This window comes from Aphis gossypii, chromosome 2 (assembly GCF_020184175.1).
Source record: "Aphis gossypii isolate Hap1 chromosome 2, ASM2018417v2, whole genome shotgun sequence".
In the NCBI taxonomy this organism is placed as follows: Eukaryota; Metazoa; Arthropoda; class Insecta; order Hemiptera; family Aphididae; genus Aphis; species Aphis gossypii.
The window spans coordinates 44,304,531-44,320,881 of NC_065531.1; the positions used below are offsets into that span (position 1 = coordinate 44,304,531).

A 16,351-nucleotide genomic window follows, 5' to 3' on the forward strand; every position below is an offset into this window, starting at 1 on the left:
TAAATAGGTTCAGCATTCCTTGATAGTGTTTTATAAAACTAGGAACCAGGATCCAATCCATAAAATGTTATATTCTAAACATATAAGTTTTGAACAAACAGTAATTATAAAAAATAATAAATTTTCAGTTGTATGTTTGTTTTTAATACCAAATATTAAATAAAAATATTATAAATAATAAATGTATATTATGTATCAATAATTTTAAAATGTATTTATTATTTATATACTTATTGGTCAATAAAATTTACATATGCAGTAAAAACGATCAGTACTTTCAGATAAATTTAAATTTGTTACTTTAGAATTAAACAATATAAATTGTTATCTCATACTAAACTAATAAAAATAAAATATTAGGTATATATAAACCAACATAAAAAGTTTTTCTGTAAATAATATTATTATTATATATTAAAGTAACTTAACAAAGGTATTTAAAATGTGTTGTTTCAAATTAACTAAAATTTTAAAAATCAAAAAATAATTATTTTAATTTTACTGATTTACATTTAGTTATGTGAATTATGATTGAATACATATATATATATATATAAAAGTAGCGCAAGAAAAAATTATAATAAACTAATATTAAATTTGTTAGAACAAGTTATTATGTGTGATTTATTTGTTTAAAAAACAAATTTTTTATGGTGGTATAAAAATATTGATGTATGAAATTAAAGAGTTGTTTATTATTTTTAATAACAAAATGAGATATCTATTGGTTCAAATTGAATATTAAGCTTCAAAAAAAAAATATATATATATATAATTAATAAGCAAGTAAAAATTTTGAATACACATACCTAAGTATTAAAAACTATTTTAAAGCTACTTAATGTCGAAAAAAAAAATTAACATTAAATTATAAGAATAATTAATTATGTATACCTAAGACAAAACCATTTATATTTTTCTAAAATGAAACTATGCAGATAGCCAAACCAAAAAAAATTTTAAATAAAATGATTTATAAGTCTTAACCAACTTATTACAACTAATTTAAAGTAATTAAATTACTATTAATATATGTACAAATTACAAGTATACAAATTATAATTATTCAATTTTGTAATGTAATATTCTAAAATTAAATTTTATATAACTTACTAGAAGTTAACATTTAATATATATTCATTAATCACTTAACCCAAGTATGATTTTAAATTAAATCTTTGTGTAACACAGTTGCCCACATAAAATAATGTTATCAACCATCTATTCAAACAATTATTAATTGAAAAAAAAAAAAAACAAGTAAAATGGTTATTACTTTTAAATTATATATAATATGTAATAATGTACATATAGATACATTTACATATATATTTATATGTATTTATACAATACAAACAAGACATACATAAATATATATACATGTATAATATATTAATTTACTTATTTTTCCATACAATTATAATCATTTATTTTTAAAAATACGTTTATAATATAAGATAAATGGGATGGATGCAAAATAATATTCACAATTCTAATTATTTACAATTTTTTTTCTTCTTTTTTAAGTAAAAATAATAGTTATTATTCATCTATATTTCCAACAAAATAATTTGTTATGTAAAAAAATTCATCAGCTAAATGTCATTAATGTCAAAAAAAAAAAAAAAAAAAAAAAGGAAAAAAATTAAGATTATGAATAAGTTTTAAAAATCAAAATTTAGTTCGGATATATACAGCACTAGTATCATGATCGCTATAACCCAAACGTTTTGCATGTTTAAAAACTTCGTTTACATTGGCCATAACCGGACAAGGTTGTTCCAAAACATCGGACCAGTTTAATGATAAATTTAAGTCCTTTTGAATATGTTTTAAAGCTTGATTTGTTTGAAAATTATTCTCCATCATAGCTATAAATAACAGGTATATACAACAATTTATATAATTTACATTCAATTTAATAGAAATAAAAACACACGGTACCTTTTCCTTTTTCTATTAACAATGGACAATTTAATGAAGTCTTTTGTAGATACTCCAAAACTTTATTTTGCGGTATATTAGCTCTATCAGCCAGAGCCATACCTTCAGCTAATCCTGCTAGAGATACTGCTTTAATCGAGTGTAAAATCAAATTCAATTTTGAGGCTACTCCAACATCACCTAAAAATAATTGTATTAGATAAATTTATAAAATAAAACAATATTAAATTTACCAATAAGAGTTGCACTAGCGGAAATCGCATCAAATGATGATTTACAATCATCGAACAAAGACTTATCGCCAGCTGCAATACATATTAAATTCCCTTCTTCTGCATCCTTTTTACTTCCCTGAATCATAGCCTCTAAATAACGGCCTCCTCTGTTCAAAATAGCCTGTAATAATAAAAAGTAATAAATTATATAAACCATTCACTATCATACAATGTTTGTAATAAAAATAGTTAGTATGTTCTTTGCAACAAACCTCACAAATGTCTTGAGATGTATCTGGATCAATACCAGTCATTTCAACGAATCCTTTATCTTTAGTTATTTCAGGAAGTACACCACAATTTCCAAATACCATCTGTAAAAGTGATCAAATGCAAATAATTGTATAAAAAAAAATGACAAAAACCTTACATCTTTAGCAACTTGTGGGTCAGAAACACACGAAAATGTTATATCTGCTCCTCCAACAACATCAGATGGAGTTAATGCAACAATGGCTCCAAATTCTTCAAACTTTTCACACTGTTAAATCAAAAAATAAATATATGTAATTTATAAAAAATACTTGGAGTGATAGTATATTAACAAGAGATTAATTCCAATTTTTATTGTTGTTATATAGTTATCATATTTAATTAGATAGGTACTTAATATTATTTTATACATAAATATTTATTATTTACATAGAATAAATAAGTATAAATATTTAATACTAAATTTGGTATATCCATTAAAAATAACAATATTTTAATTAAGAACCTACGACAAGAACTGGAAATAATAATTTTAATATTAAGTTATATTTTCATAAATATAAAAATAAAATAATTATTATATAATTAAAAACAAAATTTTTTTAATGTCACATTTTATTTTAAGTATAATTAACATTTTATTTGTAATACAAAACAAGTTCTTATATAATATTTAATACAGGAATGACATGATTAGTAAAAGATGGTCAACTAGTTGCCATAAACAGGTCTTTCAATAGTTTTAACATTATTTATCTTTTATGAAATCACTAGTCTTAACACGTCAATACGCCATTAAAATGTTATTATTAACAAGAAGACTATTCATACCTAAGTAAAGTCTAATAAGTACATATGTTTACATATTTATAGGTTTAAAAATATTATGTTAGTTACACATTTTTTTTAGCGGCACACTATAACATTATGTTTATAATTACCTATAAAAATATAAATAGATAGAAAAAACGATTACACTGTGAAACAAATAATCAATTATATATATATAAATTCAATAAGATTTGAAGAAATATATAATAAAGAATATATTAGGTTAGTATATGTTGATATCCATATCATGTACTTATTAAAGTAAATGTATGAACACTGCAGAATTTTGTATAATTTTAGTATAATTATTAAATTATAAATGGGGTTTGACAATTTGATCTTGTTTACAACATATGATTGTACTTTAAAATAGTAAAATAATTGTACCACAACTCATAGTGCAAGATACACAAATTAACCAGTGTACTGCAACTATGTATAAAAAAATAAATAAATCATTAGTCGATGAAACATAAAGAATGATTGAATATTAAAATATAACTATTTAATTTACAAGACCTTACATTGTGTAAATAACAGATTAATGATAATCCAAGTTAACATAATAATATAATAGTAATGTAAATCATTAACCGTAAATACTAAAAAATGCTGTTTTAGTATTTTAAATTAAATACAAAATAATCAATATCGCAGCAGATTACAGATAACAAGCAAACGCATTTAAATTACATAGTACTATATAATTTATGGACGTTTTTTTGTTCAAGTCGATAATAATATAATTATATTTTTACATCAGTTAATTAATTACATGACACTTCACATTAAAATTACTACTAAATATAGTAATGTTACGTGTTTTGGTCAACCGACCTCTGTCAGATTACGATATAAATTTTATTTTTAACTAAATTTTTTATGACAATTTATAAAATGCATGTACCTTAAACGTACATGAATATTAATGATTATTATTATACATATATGATAACTTTCTCGATTCTTTCCCGTGCAAAAAAGTTTTAGCTATGTTCTACATTTGTAAGACGGAGACAACACATACGGGTAGTCCTCTTAAGGCAGTTGTTGGTGCTTTTAAATGTCAATGAAAGGGGAACATTCGAATGAACAACGATAAATTATAATTCCTATTCGATAGTTTAAAACCTTCCATAGCCATCGGTCTCAGGACTACTACTCATTTGAATGAATATTTAAAAGATCGTTAACTAATAATTATTGCTGTGAGTCCTATACGAAATATTCTGGTTGACGGCTGACGGTTACAAATCGTTGCTGGCACGCGCTCGACAGTGTACCCGTAGGACGGCAGAGTATGTTGGTGTGGTTGGCTACACTGACACCAGAGAAACTGACTTAGGAGCGTTTAATACAGTTGTTCGTCAGTACCCACTACTCAGTACTCACTAGCCATATTTCATACCGTTTCAAACGTTACGCGGCCGCTGACATTTTATGATTATCGTTTTTCTCGTTCTCATCTTTTACCCGAGTAAAAAGTTTGACAACTCAGAACAAATGAGATCTAACAGGCATATAAAACGCATTAAAAGGTAAACGCACAAAGTATTATCTATTATGATTGTATAACTTTCTAACAGTTTCTATTTTACATGAAATATTTCAGATAACTCAAAAATGGATTCATTAACGATTATTTTGACGACCATCATTCTTCACAAACTAACCAATGCTTTGGACACCGCCACCATTTGTAATAATGACAATGCTTGTAAATGCATCAATAACACCGTGTCATGCACGACGCTAGCACAAGACGGAGTATTTGTCCTCCCAAATGGCACTGAAATTGTACATTTCGACAATGTTCCCATTACAATTATCAACAACAGCACGTTTGCCAATGGAAAATTGCAAAAAATTACTTGGGTGGCAAGCAAGATAAAATTTGTGGAAGCCTTAAATCATAATGATCTTAAGTATTTAGATTTATCTAGAAACAATATCATTAAATTGTCAGATGATATATTCTATAACTGTCCTTGTTTAGAGTATGTAGACTTGTCTGACAATCAACTAAATATTTTATCAGACGATTTATTTTTACACTCTAGTTCATTGAGAACAATCAATTTAGAAAAAAATATTTTTAATTCAATCTCAAAAAATTTGTTCAAACATACTATAAATTTACAAAATCTTAGTATAGGAAATCCAAATTTAACTTTTCTAGATGAAAATGCAATGACAAACTTGTACAAATTGGAATATCTTAGTATTGAAAACAGTGGAATAAGAAATCTCAATCAAAGTTCCTTTGGTGTACATATATATTTATATAGTGTAATACTAAATAACTGTACACATTTAACATCAATTGATAACAATTTTATTGGTTCATCGTCAAACATAAAAATAATAGAACTCAACAATTGTGGGACAATTGAATCCTTGCCATCTAGTATTGTTTCTCTTAAGAACCTACAATATTTACAAATGTCAAATACACAAATTCAGCCAAATTGTCAAAATGGATGGTTTAGCCAATGGTTCAATAATGAAACAACTACTGTAGTTGGTTATGAAAAGTATTCAAATTTTATTAAAACACTGAATGAAATCAACTGCCCACCAACAATATACTATACAAACAGTCCTATTACATTACAGTTAACCAAAAAAGGAATCATTAATTGTATGGCTTATGGAAATCCATTTCCAGCATTTACTTGGCTAATACCAGGTGGATTAACATTTCATGAAAATAAACAAGCTGATGTGGATATAGCACATCATCCAAACATCCACAATTGGGATCTAAATCAAATAGTTAGTCAATCGCTTTTAACTGACAAAAATGGATCTTTACATATTCTACGAATGCTAAGAACCCATATTGGTAATTATACATGCTATGTATCAAATAAATATGGAAACAGTTCTAAAACAGTGGAAGTACATTTAGACAGTGGAGTATTTTTCAATATCAAAATTAATGCACTGTTATTAGGAATATCATCAGCATTGGGATTTTTAATGCTAACTATATTATGCTGTGCTCTTAAGTTATTACTAAAAAGGTGAGTTATTAATATTAATACCTTATATTTAATCTTAAAAATGATTATTATAATTTTGTTACAGACTGAATTGTATGAAAAAAAGGAGTCAACCAACAGAAACAGAAATGGGATCTACAGAAAAACCAAAAATTTTACCAGAAAATGTTTAGTTGTACTGCTTCATGCAAATTTTTGTGGTATATATATATATATTTTTTTTTAATCCGAAATCAGTTAAAATTATTATTAAAATAGTACAAAAATAAATTGTGAAAATATTTTTATAATAATTTTACAGCCTTATTTTATATACCTACTCAAATAAACACTGAAATTGTTTAAATAAATTTATAGTAATATAGTGTATTCATTTGTATTTTAACTATTTAAAATTATCAAAAGCATAGAGTTAAAACAATAAACATTTAACAGTTATCGTCTAGGTTGAAATATTTTATATTCAAAATATGTTTAACTTTAACCCTAAAATTAATTCAGTAATTAAGTTTTATATCACAATTATAAGATAGTAGAAGTGTTATTGTTATTAAAAAATGTATATATTAATATAATAAATATAATTCATTAATAGAAAAAACTATCATTCTTTTGTTCTATTAAACAATCAATTACAAAAATATTTTTGAAGAATATACCGAGAAACTTAATTTATAAATAATAAAATTTATCGTTCTGCCACTATTTTTATAAATAAATAAGAAAGATAATTTTTTTATTAAATAATAAAATAAATTACAATTCTTATTGACAAAAAATAATAATGGATTAATGTAATAAACATTTTTACTTTACTTCTTGAAAGGTTTGTATTTATAGCTTGTTTAACATTTTTTTTGTTATTGAATTCATAAATTAAATATAAAACTGATAATGTCATAATGGGTATGAATGATATTATTTTAAATAAACTAGATTAAAACTTTAAGGTTTCAAAGAAATTGACAGTAGTATATATTATATAATTTCAATAGGTCAACATTAATCAATATTTTAAAAGTTGGTCCAATTAAGAGAAGAGAGGAAATTTAAATTTGAATTTGAATTTGAATTTACTATACAATAAATATGAAAGTTTTAAATTTAATAAATAATAACATAATTGACAAGTTGTTAATTATATTTTTATATTATTTTCTATTGAATGTAGAGTTGTATAATTTAGTAAAATAAGGGATATTTTAATAAAATATTTTAGTAACCTTTTCAATGCCCAATTGGTACTAAAAACTATTAATTATTATTGTATATAATATTTCAATATTATACTATTAAAGAATATACATTAATTTAGAAAAGAATATTTGCATGAGTTTCATCTACTAGTAAAACAATAATTATTTTACATTTAAAATTTAAATATTAAGATAAAATTAATTACAATTTTGAATTCGTTATATTTCATTTTAATTCGGAATGTATTATTCGTCATTATTATTTAAAATATACATGATTTAGGAATTAAAAAGAATTAAAGGTTATTTCTCAGTTGTTTAATATAAGTCAGTTCTACCACATTATTGAATCACTGTAATATACATATATATGATAAATTTGAATTCAATGATAAAAAAAAAATAATTATGACCGAAAGTTAGTCAACCAATATTACTTGATATATTCATTATATTCCATAAAATATTTTGTAATTTAAGTTTTATCTTTGGTATTAGGAGTATTAGGAGTCAATAGTGATGTTCTTTAGAATGGTTTGTATAGGATCATGGTATAATAATAGGCAATATCACAAAATTATTGAAAGTTTAAATATTCATCAAATGTATTTTTGAATTGCAATAACATAATTAAAATAGTTATTCATAGTTTAAACATAGAATTTATTTCGAATATTATTTTTAAGAGGATTGGTGTCGGTGATTTCCTGTCTTTGTCTAACACACAAACAACATAAGAATTTAGATGTATTTTTTGTCCAACATAATAATTGATACAGTAAAGCGATAAGAATTCTGAAAACAGATTTGAATTTGTCATCAAGTTTACTTGAGAACAGCCAGTTCACATTTTTGATATTAAAATATAACTTCTTAAACAATTTAAGAAATAAGACAATTTTTTAATTACCCGTTTGTAATATGATCACCGCCACCAATCCCCTTAAATATCTACTTAAAAATCAAATTTATGTATTTCCTACATTTGGTTACAGTATTAACTATTTATAAGGAACCCTGTATTAAATCAAGCTTTTTATTATTAGCCTTTTTAGATATTTATAGTAAATACATTTTTAAAATAATCCAAATTTTCGAATATCCAAATAAACGTCTCAAAAAAATCAACATAAAATTAGATTATATCAAGTAAAAAAAAAAAAAAACTGCTAATTGAAACGTGGAAAAATTTTAAGTACCTAGTTTTTTGTTTATAAATCAAACAAAATAAGAAAACTGTGATGAAAAATCAATATTTTATACAAAAAATATGCATATGCTATTTTGCAAAATCTAACTTCAAATATTCATTAAAAATATATGTGGAATAACACTTGACATTTCTTTTTCAATTTTAATATTTTAATTAATGAATTAATTTCTATTAACTTTTTTAACTTCTTGATAGAGCAAGTTTAAAAAAAATCCATTTGTCAATGAGTAAAAACAAAAAAAATATTTTGAAAATTAAACCAAATAAAATTTTAAAATATCCATGGTGATTTGTTTAGGTATTACAACTAAGAAAATTGATTTTGTTAGAAACGGGTGTTACATTAGAATTCTCATTATTCCTTTAATCTTTGATTTTGACTTATTAAAAAAAATACTAGGAATTTTTAAGTTTTATGTCATGATAGTATCAATTAGATCCACTTTTCTTCTAGATTTTACATTAAACTTTTTATTTAACTGAAAATAAAGCATTATTCCGACTAAAAATAATAAATAATACTCAAAAATATTACTTTGAATTACTTTAAGTTAAAAGACACATTTTTAACTGGAGACAGTGATTTTTTTAAACAATATAGCTAAATTTTGAGAGAATCAATAGTTCAAAATAATACTTATAAATAAAATATAGTTAATAGTTATATTTATTATTTATGAATCTTGTAAAAAGTAAATATGTATAAATCAATTTTTATTTGATTGTATACAAATTTTCTTTAAAATCAAGGTCAAATATTGCTATTTAAAAAAAACTAAAATTAATTCTTACCTTATCTGGAGTTCGATTCCAAAGAACTACTTTATGCCCAGACTCCAATAAGTTTTTGACAATTCCTGAACCCATATTGCCCAAACCAATGAATCCAAATGTCAACGGTGATGCTGAGATCTCCTTATTCTGTAATGATTTAGATATTGTTGAAATATCTATCTGTTCGACTTCCTGAAATCATATATCTTATTCAGTAAGATACCGAACAAATTTTTTTTTTTATATATATATTTACCGGCATTACAACTTCAGGTCTGTCTAATAAAGTATTATTCTTTCGAATTGGACTTGAATGGTTATTCTGGTTATTTAATAATCCAACATTTGAAAGTACTTCAGGAATACTACTCGATTGGCCCACTCTTAAGTTTAAACGGGGTTTTTTAGGTTTATCCTTCTTTGGCCCATTAGAGGTAGATCCAACTGGTTTGGATGGTCTCTTCTTAGCTTTTACAGGATTTTGTGATACTGATGCATTGCGTGCGTTAGACTAAAAATGTATTATTAAAACTTAAAAAATGTATGACATGAAAAAAATACAATGAATATTACTAAAATATAAGAAAAGTTACAAATTTTAAATTTTAAGTTATAATAGATACTTAAAAGTAAACATTGTTATCTGTTTTTAATCTTAATTAAATTGTTTAAAATTAAAACAAACATTTTTTAGCCACATAAAATAATACCTTAAACATATTAATATAAAAAATTCTTCTAAGGATGTTGAAAATATTGAAGAAAAACACTGTTTAATAAATTTAACATGAAAAAAAAATATATATATACTAAACACTTACAATTCATTATTGTAGCAACAACAATCATCTTAGGATAAAATTACATCGAAAAATAGAGCAAATAGAAACTTGGGAAGCATAATATGTGAAGATAGCAGAAGTAAAAGGAAAATAATAAAATGAATATGTCAAACTAACATAGCATTTGACCAAAAAAGAGGATTTAATATTTTAAGAATTAGCATACACACTAAAAAGTCTTCTGAAACACATATATGTAGTACAATGCTTTTTGGCAGTGAAAAGTGGTGTTATAGGAAAGGGGTCTTCCAACTACGGAACATGGCTCCCATAGGATAATAAATATACGTGTAGAATGTAGATATCCAACATTTAAAATTTAAAAATTGTAACTGTTATACCTAATATATGTATAAACTTTTGTCCCGCTAAGAGCATTTGATATTTTTTTATGGCCCTTGAATAAAAGTTTGGAGACCTGTTATAGAATAATACTTGAGATAAGCAGGACGAATATGGTAACTAACAGAGAAGGTATTAGAAAGAATATCAAGGAAAAATGCTCTATGAAATTGCGTAAAGAAATGGATTGGAAATGTACTTTAAAAAATATGTAGGTGCTAGAACTAATAAATGAAGTAGAAGGTAAATATTATGAGGAAAGACCACATTTGGTGTATATTGTATAAGTGACAAATAATGAAGGACCAAGAGTAATTTATAAGGAAATTAAGAGAAGGCAAGTAACAGGGGAGCATAGAGAATTGGTGCAAACAATCATAGAATTAGGAATAAAATTGTTAGATGGTTTAGAACAGTTATAACAAACATTGAATATAAGTATAAACCTACATTGATCAATTCTATATTCTTTATTAATTGAAAAAAAAACAAAAAGAATTGGTAGTTCTTTTTTTTTTTGTTTGTCTTCTAATCTTTATTTCTAAACTACTAACTCCAAACTATAAAATCTGAGTTACTGAAAATATTTAATTTTAAATTAAAATATTCAAAAAAGTATATTTTCTATAGCAATAATTAGTAGTAGTATAAAAATAATTAAATATCGACAGTAAATCTATTGAATTTATGGACCATGCCTTTTGAACATAAAATAAAGATTAGATTGGTCTAACTACAATCATTATTTATTTACACACACATTTGTATCTATATTATGGTTATATATAACCATTCTAGGTATAGGTATTATAATACAAATTTCAGTAACTTTTAATGATAAAAGTTGAACAATTCAAATTATAAGCCATAAGTCAACTCAAAATTTAAACTATAAAAAAATTTAAATTATTGAAAAAATTTATCACACAAACCAACACTTTTATGTTAAAATTCATTGGTTGAAAAATTATTTTGATATCAAAAATTGGACTTATTGGGGTTCCACTGTATGGGTCATCTAAATTTCTTATGTAATCCAACTTAGACAAAGATAACATTTTTTGTGAGCTTTTATAATAGCTAATACATTCTCCAATATTACATTTATTAATTTTAATATATAAAAATGCATAATTTAAATCACATTTATACTTGAAGAATAATTAATATTTTATTATAAGTTTTTCCATTAATTTTTTATGTATTATTTATTATAAGTATTGAATTAGTTTATTTTCAAGCTCATATACTTATTATTTTTTTTTTCCTGAAACATATTTTATATACTTTCTTACAGAGATTAAGCTAATTTATTATTAAAAATAATTTATGATATTATGTAGATTGTGTTAATAAGTAATGATTTAATATTTAAATTTGAAACATTTAGGTTGTCTTTCTTTTATTTAATATAAGACTAATGACAAGAAATTAAGTTAAGCCTTTTTTACTAATATAAATACTCATTAATTAATAAGATAAAATAGTATAAAAATTATTTTATTATGATGAGTAGATAACATGAACAATTTTGCAGTTTGATAAAAATAACCTATTTTTTTTGTTGATTTTAGATAATATTTTAATTTCTCGAGAGTTATAAGCTTTAAGTTTAAATATAATTAAAAGATATTATTAATAATTTAAAATTTAATTAATTTCTGTTTAATGAATATTTATGAAAATTAAATGATTCTTGGCGATTTTTTCAAATAATTCAATTTATTTGCATTTGATAAATACATCTGATACCATTATTTCAATTATCAAATCTTTTGATTATTCCCATCACTACAAAATGCACCCTGGCTGCCCAAATTATAGTTGGCCATTTTGAGAAGACTTATCACTGAATCTATTCTGTGACAATTTTTATTTTATTTTGTAAACAAACTAAACAATTTAACATTTTCAACCCCTTAGATCCAATTCTCTTTTAAACTGACCATCTGTATATTTGTTGGTTAGTATCATTTGACGACAAAACATGTGTTTTGTAAACTTGAGATTATATAGTTATTTTCACAAACTTGTTTAACAATTTTTGGACTGATAAGCCCTTACTAAACGACTGATTAACTGATTATAAGAGTAGTGTATTTTCTTGATGAGTTTCTATTCTGTGATATAACCATAATTATCTTTGACAAATAAATCAAATTCAACAAATACTACTATACATTAAAATGTCGGTTTTATCTTACAATAATATACATACTTGTACAGTATAAATTTAATGACTATTTAATGTTATTGAACATGATATGCACGAAAATGCAAGTTTATGAGTTTTTATTAAGTAGTATTTATACACTTTTTATTATCTACTGTCTTCATACCCTACACATATTTTTAGAATATAAATCGACAAAATAAATTAACTTACTAAGAAAAATGACAATTATATTAAAATTCAACTGTTATGTAAATCAACAGAAATATTATTTATGTCTAATACTATTTTTATAATTTTGAGAATATATTGTACATTCAACTATTTGCTCTTTAACCTGATTATTCCCACATTATGGTTCCATAAAAACATTTATTAAGAATTAAATTTTGTTATAAGAAATAAGCATACTCAGTGGCGCCAAACTACTTTTTAGTAGGTGGTGCAAATACACATTTTAACCACTCATACCTACCTAGACACCCTCAAAAATACTATTTTCATTTGGCCATTAATGATCATTTGTATTATTACGTTCATGTTAAGTAAGTACCAACTTCTAAGTGTAAGTTTTTCAAAATTATATAGACTCAGTACCACCTACCCCTTATTTTAGGTGGTGCAAATGCACCACCTTAAGTATGTGTTCAGCACTACTGACCATACTATAGTATGTTTCATGAAAACGTGCAGATGACCGCCATGCGCCCAAGGGCCATTTCTCATTGGTGGTGTCCAATCTGTTCCAAAATGTATAGTATCTGTCGAGCCAGTGGCACGCACTTGTAATAGAGATCAAATATTGAGACCCAATGGTTTTTAGAAAAATCAACACATGGGGTGCAACAGTCATCCACACGTTTTTGTGAAGCGTACTGTAACTATATTCATATCTCAAAATATACTCCGTCCAGCGAGAGAACGCACTTCAGCGGCTACTTAAACTCATCCGATTTCACACATTCCCACCACTAACCAGTCCGAGCTCGTTATCACCTCTGAATACGTAGACTGCGAGACAGTGCTGGGTTAAGTGCTCACTACTGGTTGCCTTGTGGTGGGAGAAATTCACCTCAAGATTGCGGAGCTCCATCATTAGTATGCGTAAACGAGCTGCGTTCTCTCACTGGACGGAGTATAGGTTTTATTTTAAAGATAAATTATTATATTTTTACTATTCGTACTGTTTTTTTAGTTTTTTCAGGTGGTCGGTAAATAGGAGTTTCGGTTTGAACTAAATTCTCAAATCGTGACTCAGTATCAGATAATCCATTTCTCATCCCCTAAAAATTATTTAAATTAAAATAAAAAAAAAAACAATAAAATAACAACTCAACAAAAATACTCACTTCATTGGAATTATTCTCTGAAATGTATTCTTCAATAGCCTTACAAGCATCTTTGAACGATTGACCCTTATGACTATAGGTTAAAGTATCTTTAAATTGAAAATATGGTTTTAGACATCCCAGTTCAATCCAAGCACTATAAAAAAAAATATAATGTTGAACAATTTTTAAAATTAAATAAAAGTACCTAGTTCTAGGAAATTAAAAAATATATAACAAATATCACTATAAAATAGTTTACACTTTACTATTTAATTTAAAATATTATCAAGCAGTTAAATTAGATTATTCGTTAATGATCATACACGGCAATTAAGTTTAAATAAAGATTAGTAGGTCTTATTTAATTTTTACTCACTAATTATTAGATCCATAAAAGAAAATCCATTTACAATTTTTCTTTTGTTTTTTAGTAAGTTGAACAGTTGGCTCGCTTACCTAAAATAAACAAAATACTTGTTTAAAACCAGTGCAAACATACACACCATTAACATATTGACTGTCATATGACCGCCAGAGGTCATCTGTAATAATTCTCAATTTTACACATTAGTGATTGCTGGCACCCCCAGAGCTCATCTTTACTACCATGTCATATGACCGTTGGCGTCCATATATGAATTTGGTTTTATATTATTAACTTTTCTATGGCGCTACAATAATACACTTAAATAAAGACCATGGCGTAGCTGGAATCATTACAATTTTTTTCAATTATTTGGTATATACTAATCTGGAAGACATTGAAAATTATGCTTGGTGTACAACAAATACTTATTGAATGACCGCCGACAACCATGTGGCAGTCAATGTGTTAATCATGTATAAATAAAACAGAAAATTTGTATAACTAAAAACTGAGTGTGCACTATGTCATTATACATTAGAACTGGAAAAAGCTGTACAATCATGAACAATTAAAACTACATATGTGTCTACGCTGAGCAGGAATAGACCTATACAGCATTATTTAAACTGGCCAAGGTGCACTTGTATCCTGGAGCTATAGACCAGACCATCCTGTACTAAATACATTAATAGTCGCAAGCTAACATAGTACAGTGATATCTGTGATAAATAGGTAACAATACGATCATTTTTGTACCGTGTCCGTATCAGAGTACCTCAGTACCTAACCAAAAAGCGCCACCTATCATGACATGGTGGAAACTTGAAGAGGCCCGGTCTATGAGTAAAAGGTACTGGAACTGAGTAGGGGGGCTGCTAAACATTTATCAATAATAGATATTCGATGGATACTAATAGTTTATTATTGTAGAATACTGGACGGCTTACTTCAGAGTTCTACCCCAACAAAGAGAACACTTTGTCGAATTTGAACATGTACAATACAGCATCTGTATAAGAAACACAAGATGGAGAATTGATTCGCACGACAATAAGACTAGACTGAGGTTAAATAAATGATACATTATGGATTTTAGCAGCAATGATAAACATGGGTCTGTGGAGCCAGCAATAAACAAAAAAATAAAACTACAATAATGACATATTCACATTGATAGTTCATGATCGATATCCTAAGACCATCGATAATTATTTCTTAAAATATATATGCGCCCGACGCACCAAAACAAATAAATCGACGAGCGTATAACAATAATAAGTATGCAACACACTCATAATGTTAAAATATATTTAAAAATAGAATTAATACTACGAAATAATTTAAAACTACAAATAATACTCACACGTCCTGGCCACGGCGGAAAGCCTTTCATCTTGGCCCTATAAACAAAAACACACAACGGTCATTATTGACGCTGTCGTAGCAAATCGCGCTCTTTTTCATTTATTCGTGTAAAAAACACAAACACCGGCCATTATTTATGCGCCAGCGGTGGAATACTCACCAAACTAAATCATTAACTTCGTATCTCTCATCGGTCGTCATTTTAAATGTCCAGAAATGTGTAGCGAGTCAGTAGAACAAAAATTAATCAAAAAAAACCAACACACTCAGCGGCGACTAGCGATATGACATCGGCGGGCGACGGTGTAGTTGAAAATAATGGCGGCTGCGGCGTGTCCGTGTTGTTGTGGTAAAAGGTAAGAGGGGACGCGCAGCGAACTGCCACCCTACCCGTTGTCCCGCGCAGACGAACGTTATCGTGAACACCAGTGCAGCCAACACTACGGCTGCGGCGGCCGTTATTCGAACGCCGCGTCCTTT

The 16,351-nt window shown here is 26.0% G+C and overlaps 2 protein-coding genes across 2 annotated transcripts; one reads left to right on the plus strand and one right to left on the minus strand.

Moving 5' to 3' along the window:
* Nucleotides 1-354: 354 nt before the first annotated feature.
* On the minus strand, nt 355-16,235 carry LOC114130597 (cytokine-like nuclear factor N-PAC). Its single transcript, XM_027995599.2, has 12 exons — nt 16,032-16,235; nt 15,870-15,906; nt 14,516-14,595; nt 14,158-14,293; nt 13,993-14,091; nt 9,708-9,962; nt 9,470-9,643; nt 2,590-2,700; nt 2,432-2,533; nt 2,178-2,340; nt 1,945-2,124; nt 355-1,871 (listed from the first exon to the last, which is right to left on the minus strand). The coding sequence occupies exons 1-12, from the start codon at nt 16,070-16,072 to the stop codon at nt 1,672-1,674; spliced, it is 1,578 nt and encodes a 525-aa protein (XP_027851400.1). The 5' UTR covers nt 16,073-16,235; the 3' UTR covers nt 355-1,671.
* LOC114130598 (leucine-rich repeat and fibronectin type-III domain-containing protein 5-like) lies at nt 4,644-6,637 on the plus strand. Its single transcript, XM_027995600.2, has 3 exons — nt 4,644-4,801; nt 4,876-6,289; nt 6,354-6,637. The coding sequence occupies exons 2-3, from the start codon at nt 4,887-4,889 to the stop codon at nt 6,439-6,441; spliced, it is 1,491 nt and encodes a 496-aa protein (XP_027851401.1). The 5' UTR covers nt 4,644-4,801; nt 4,876-4,886; the 3' UTR covers nt 6,442-6,637.
* Nucleotides 16,236-16,351: the final 116 nt, after the last annotated feature.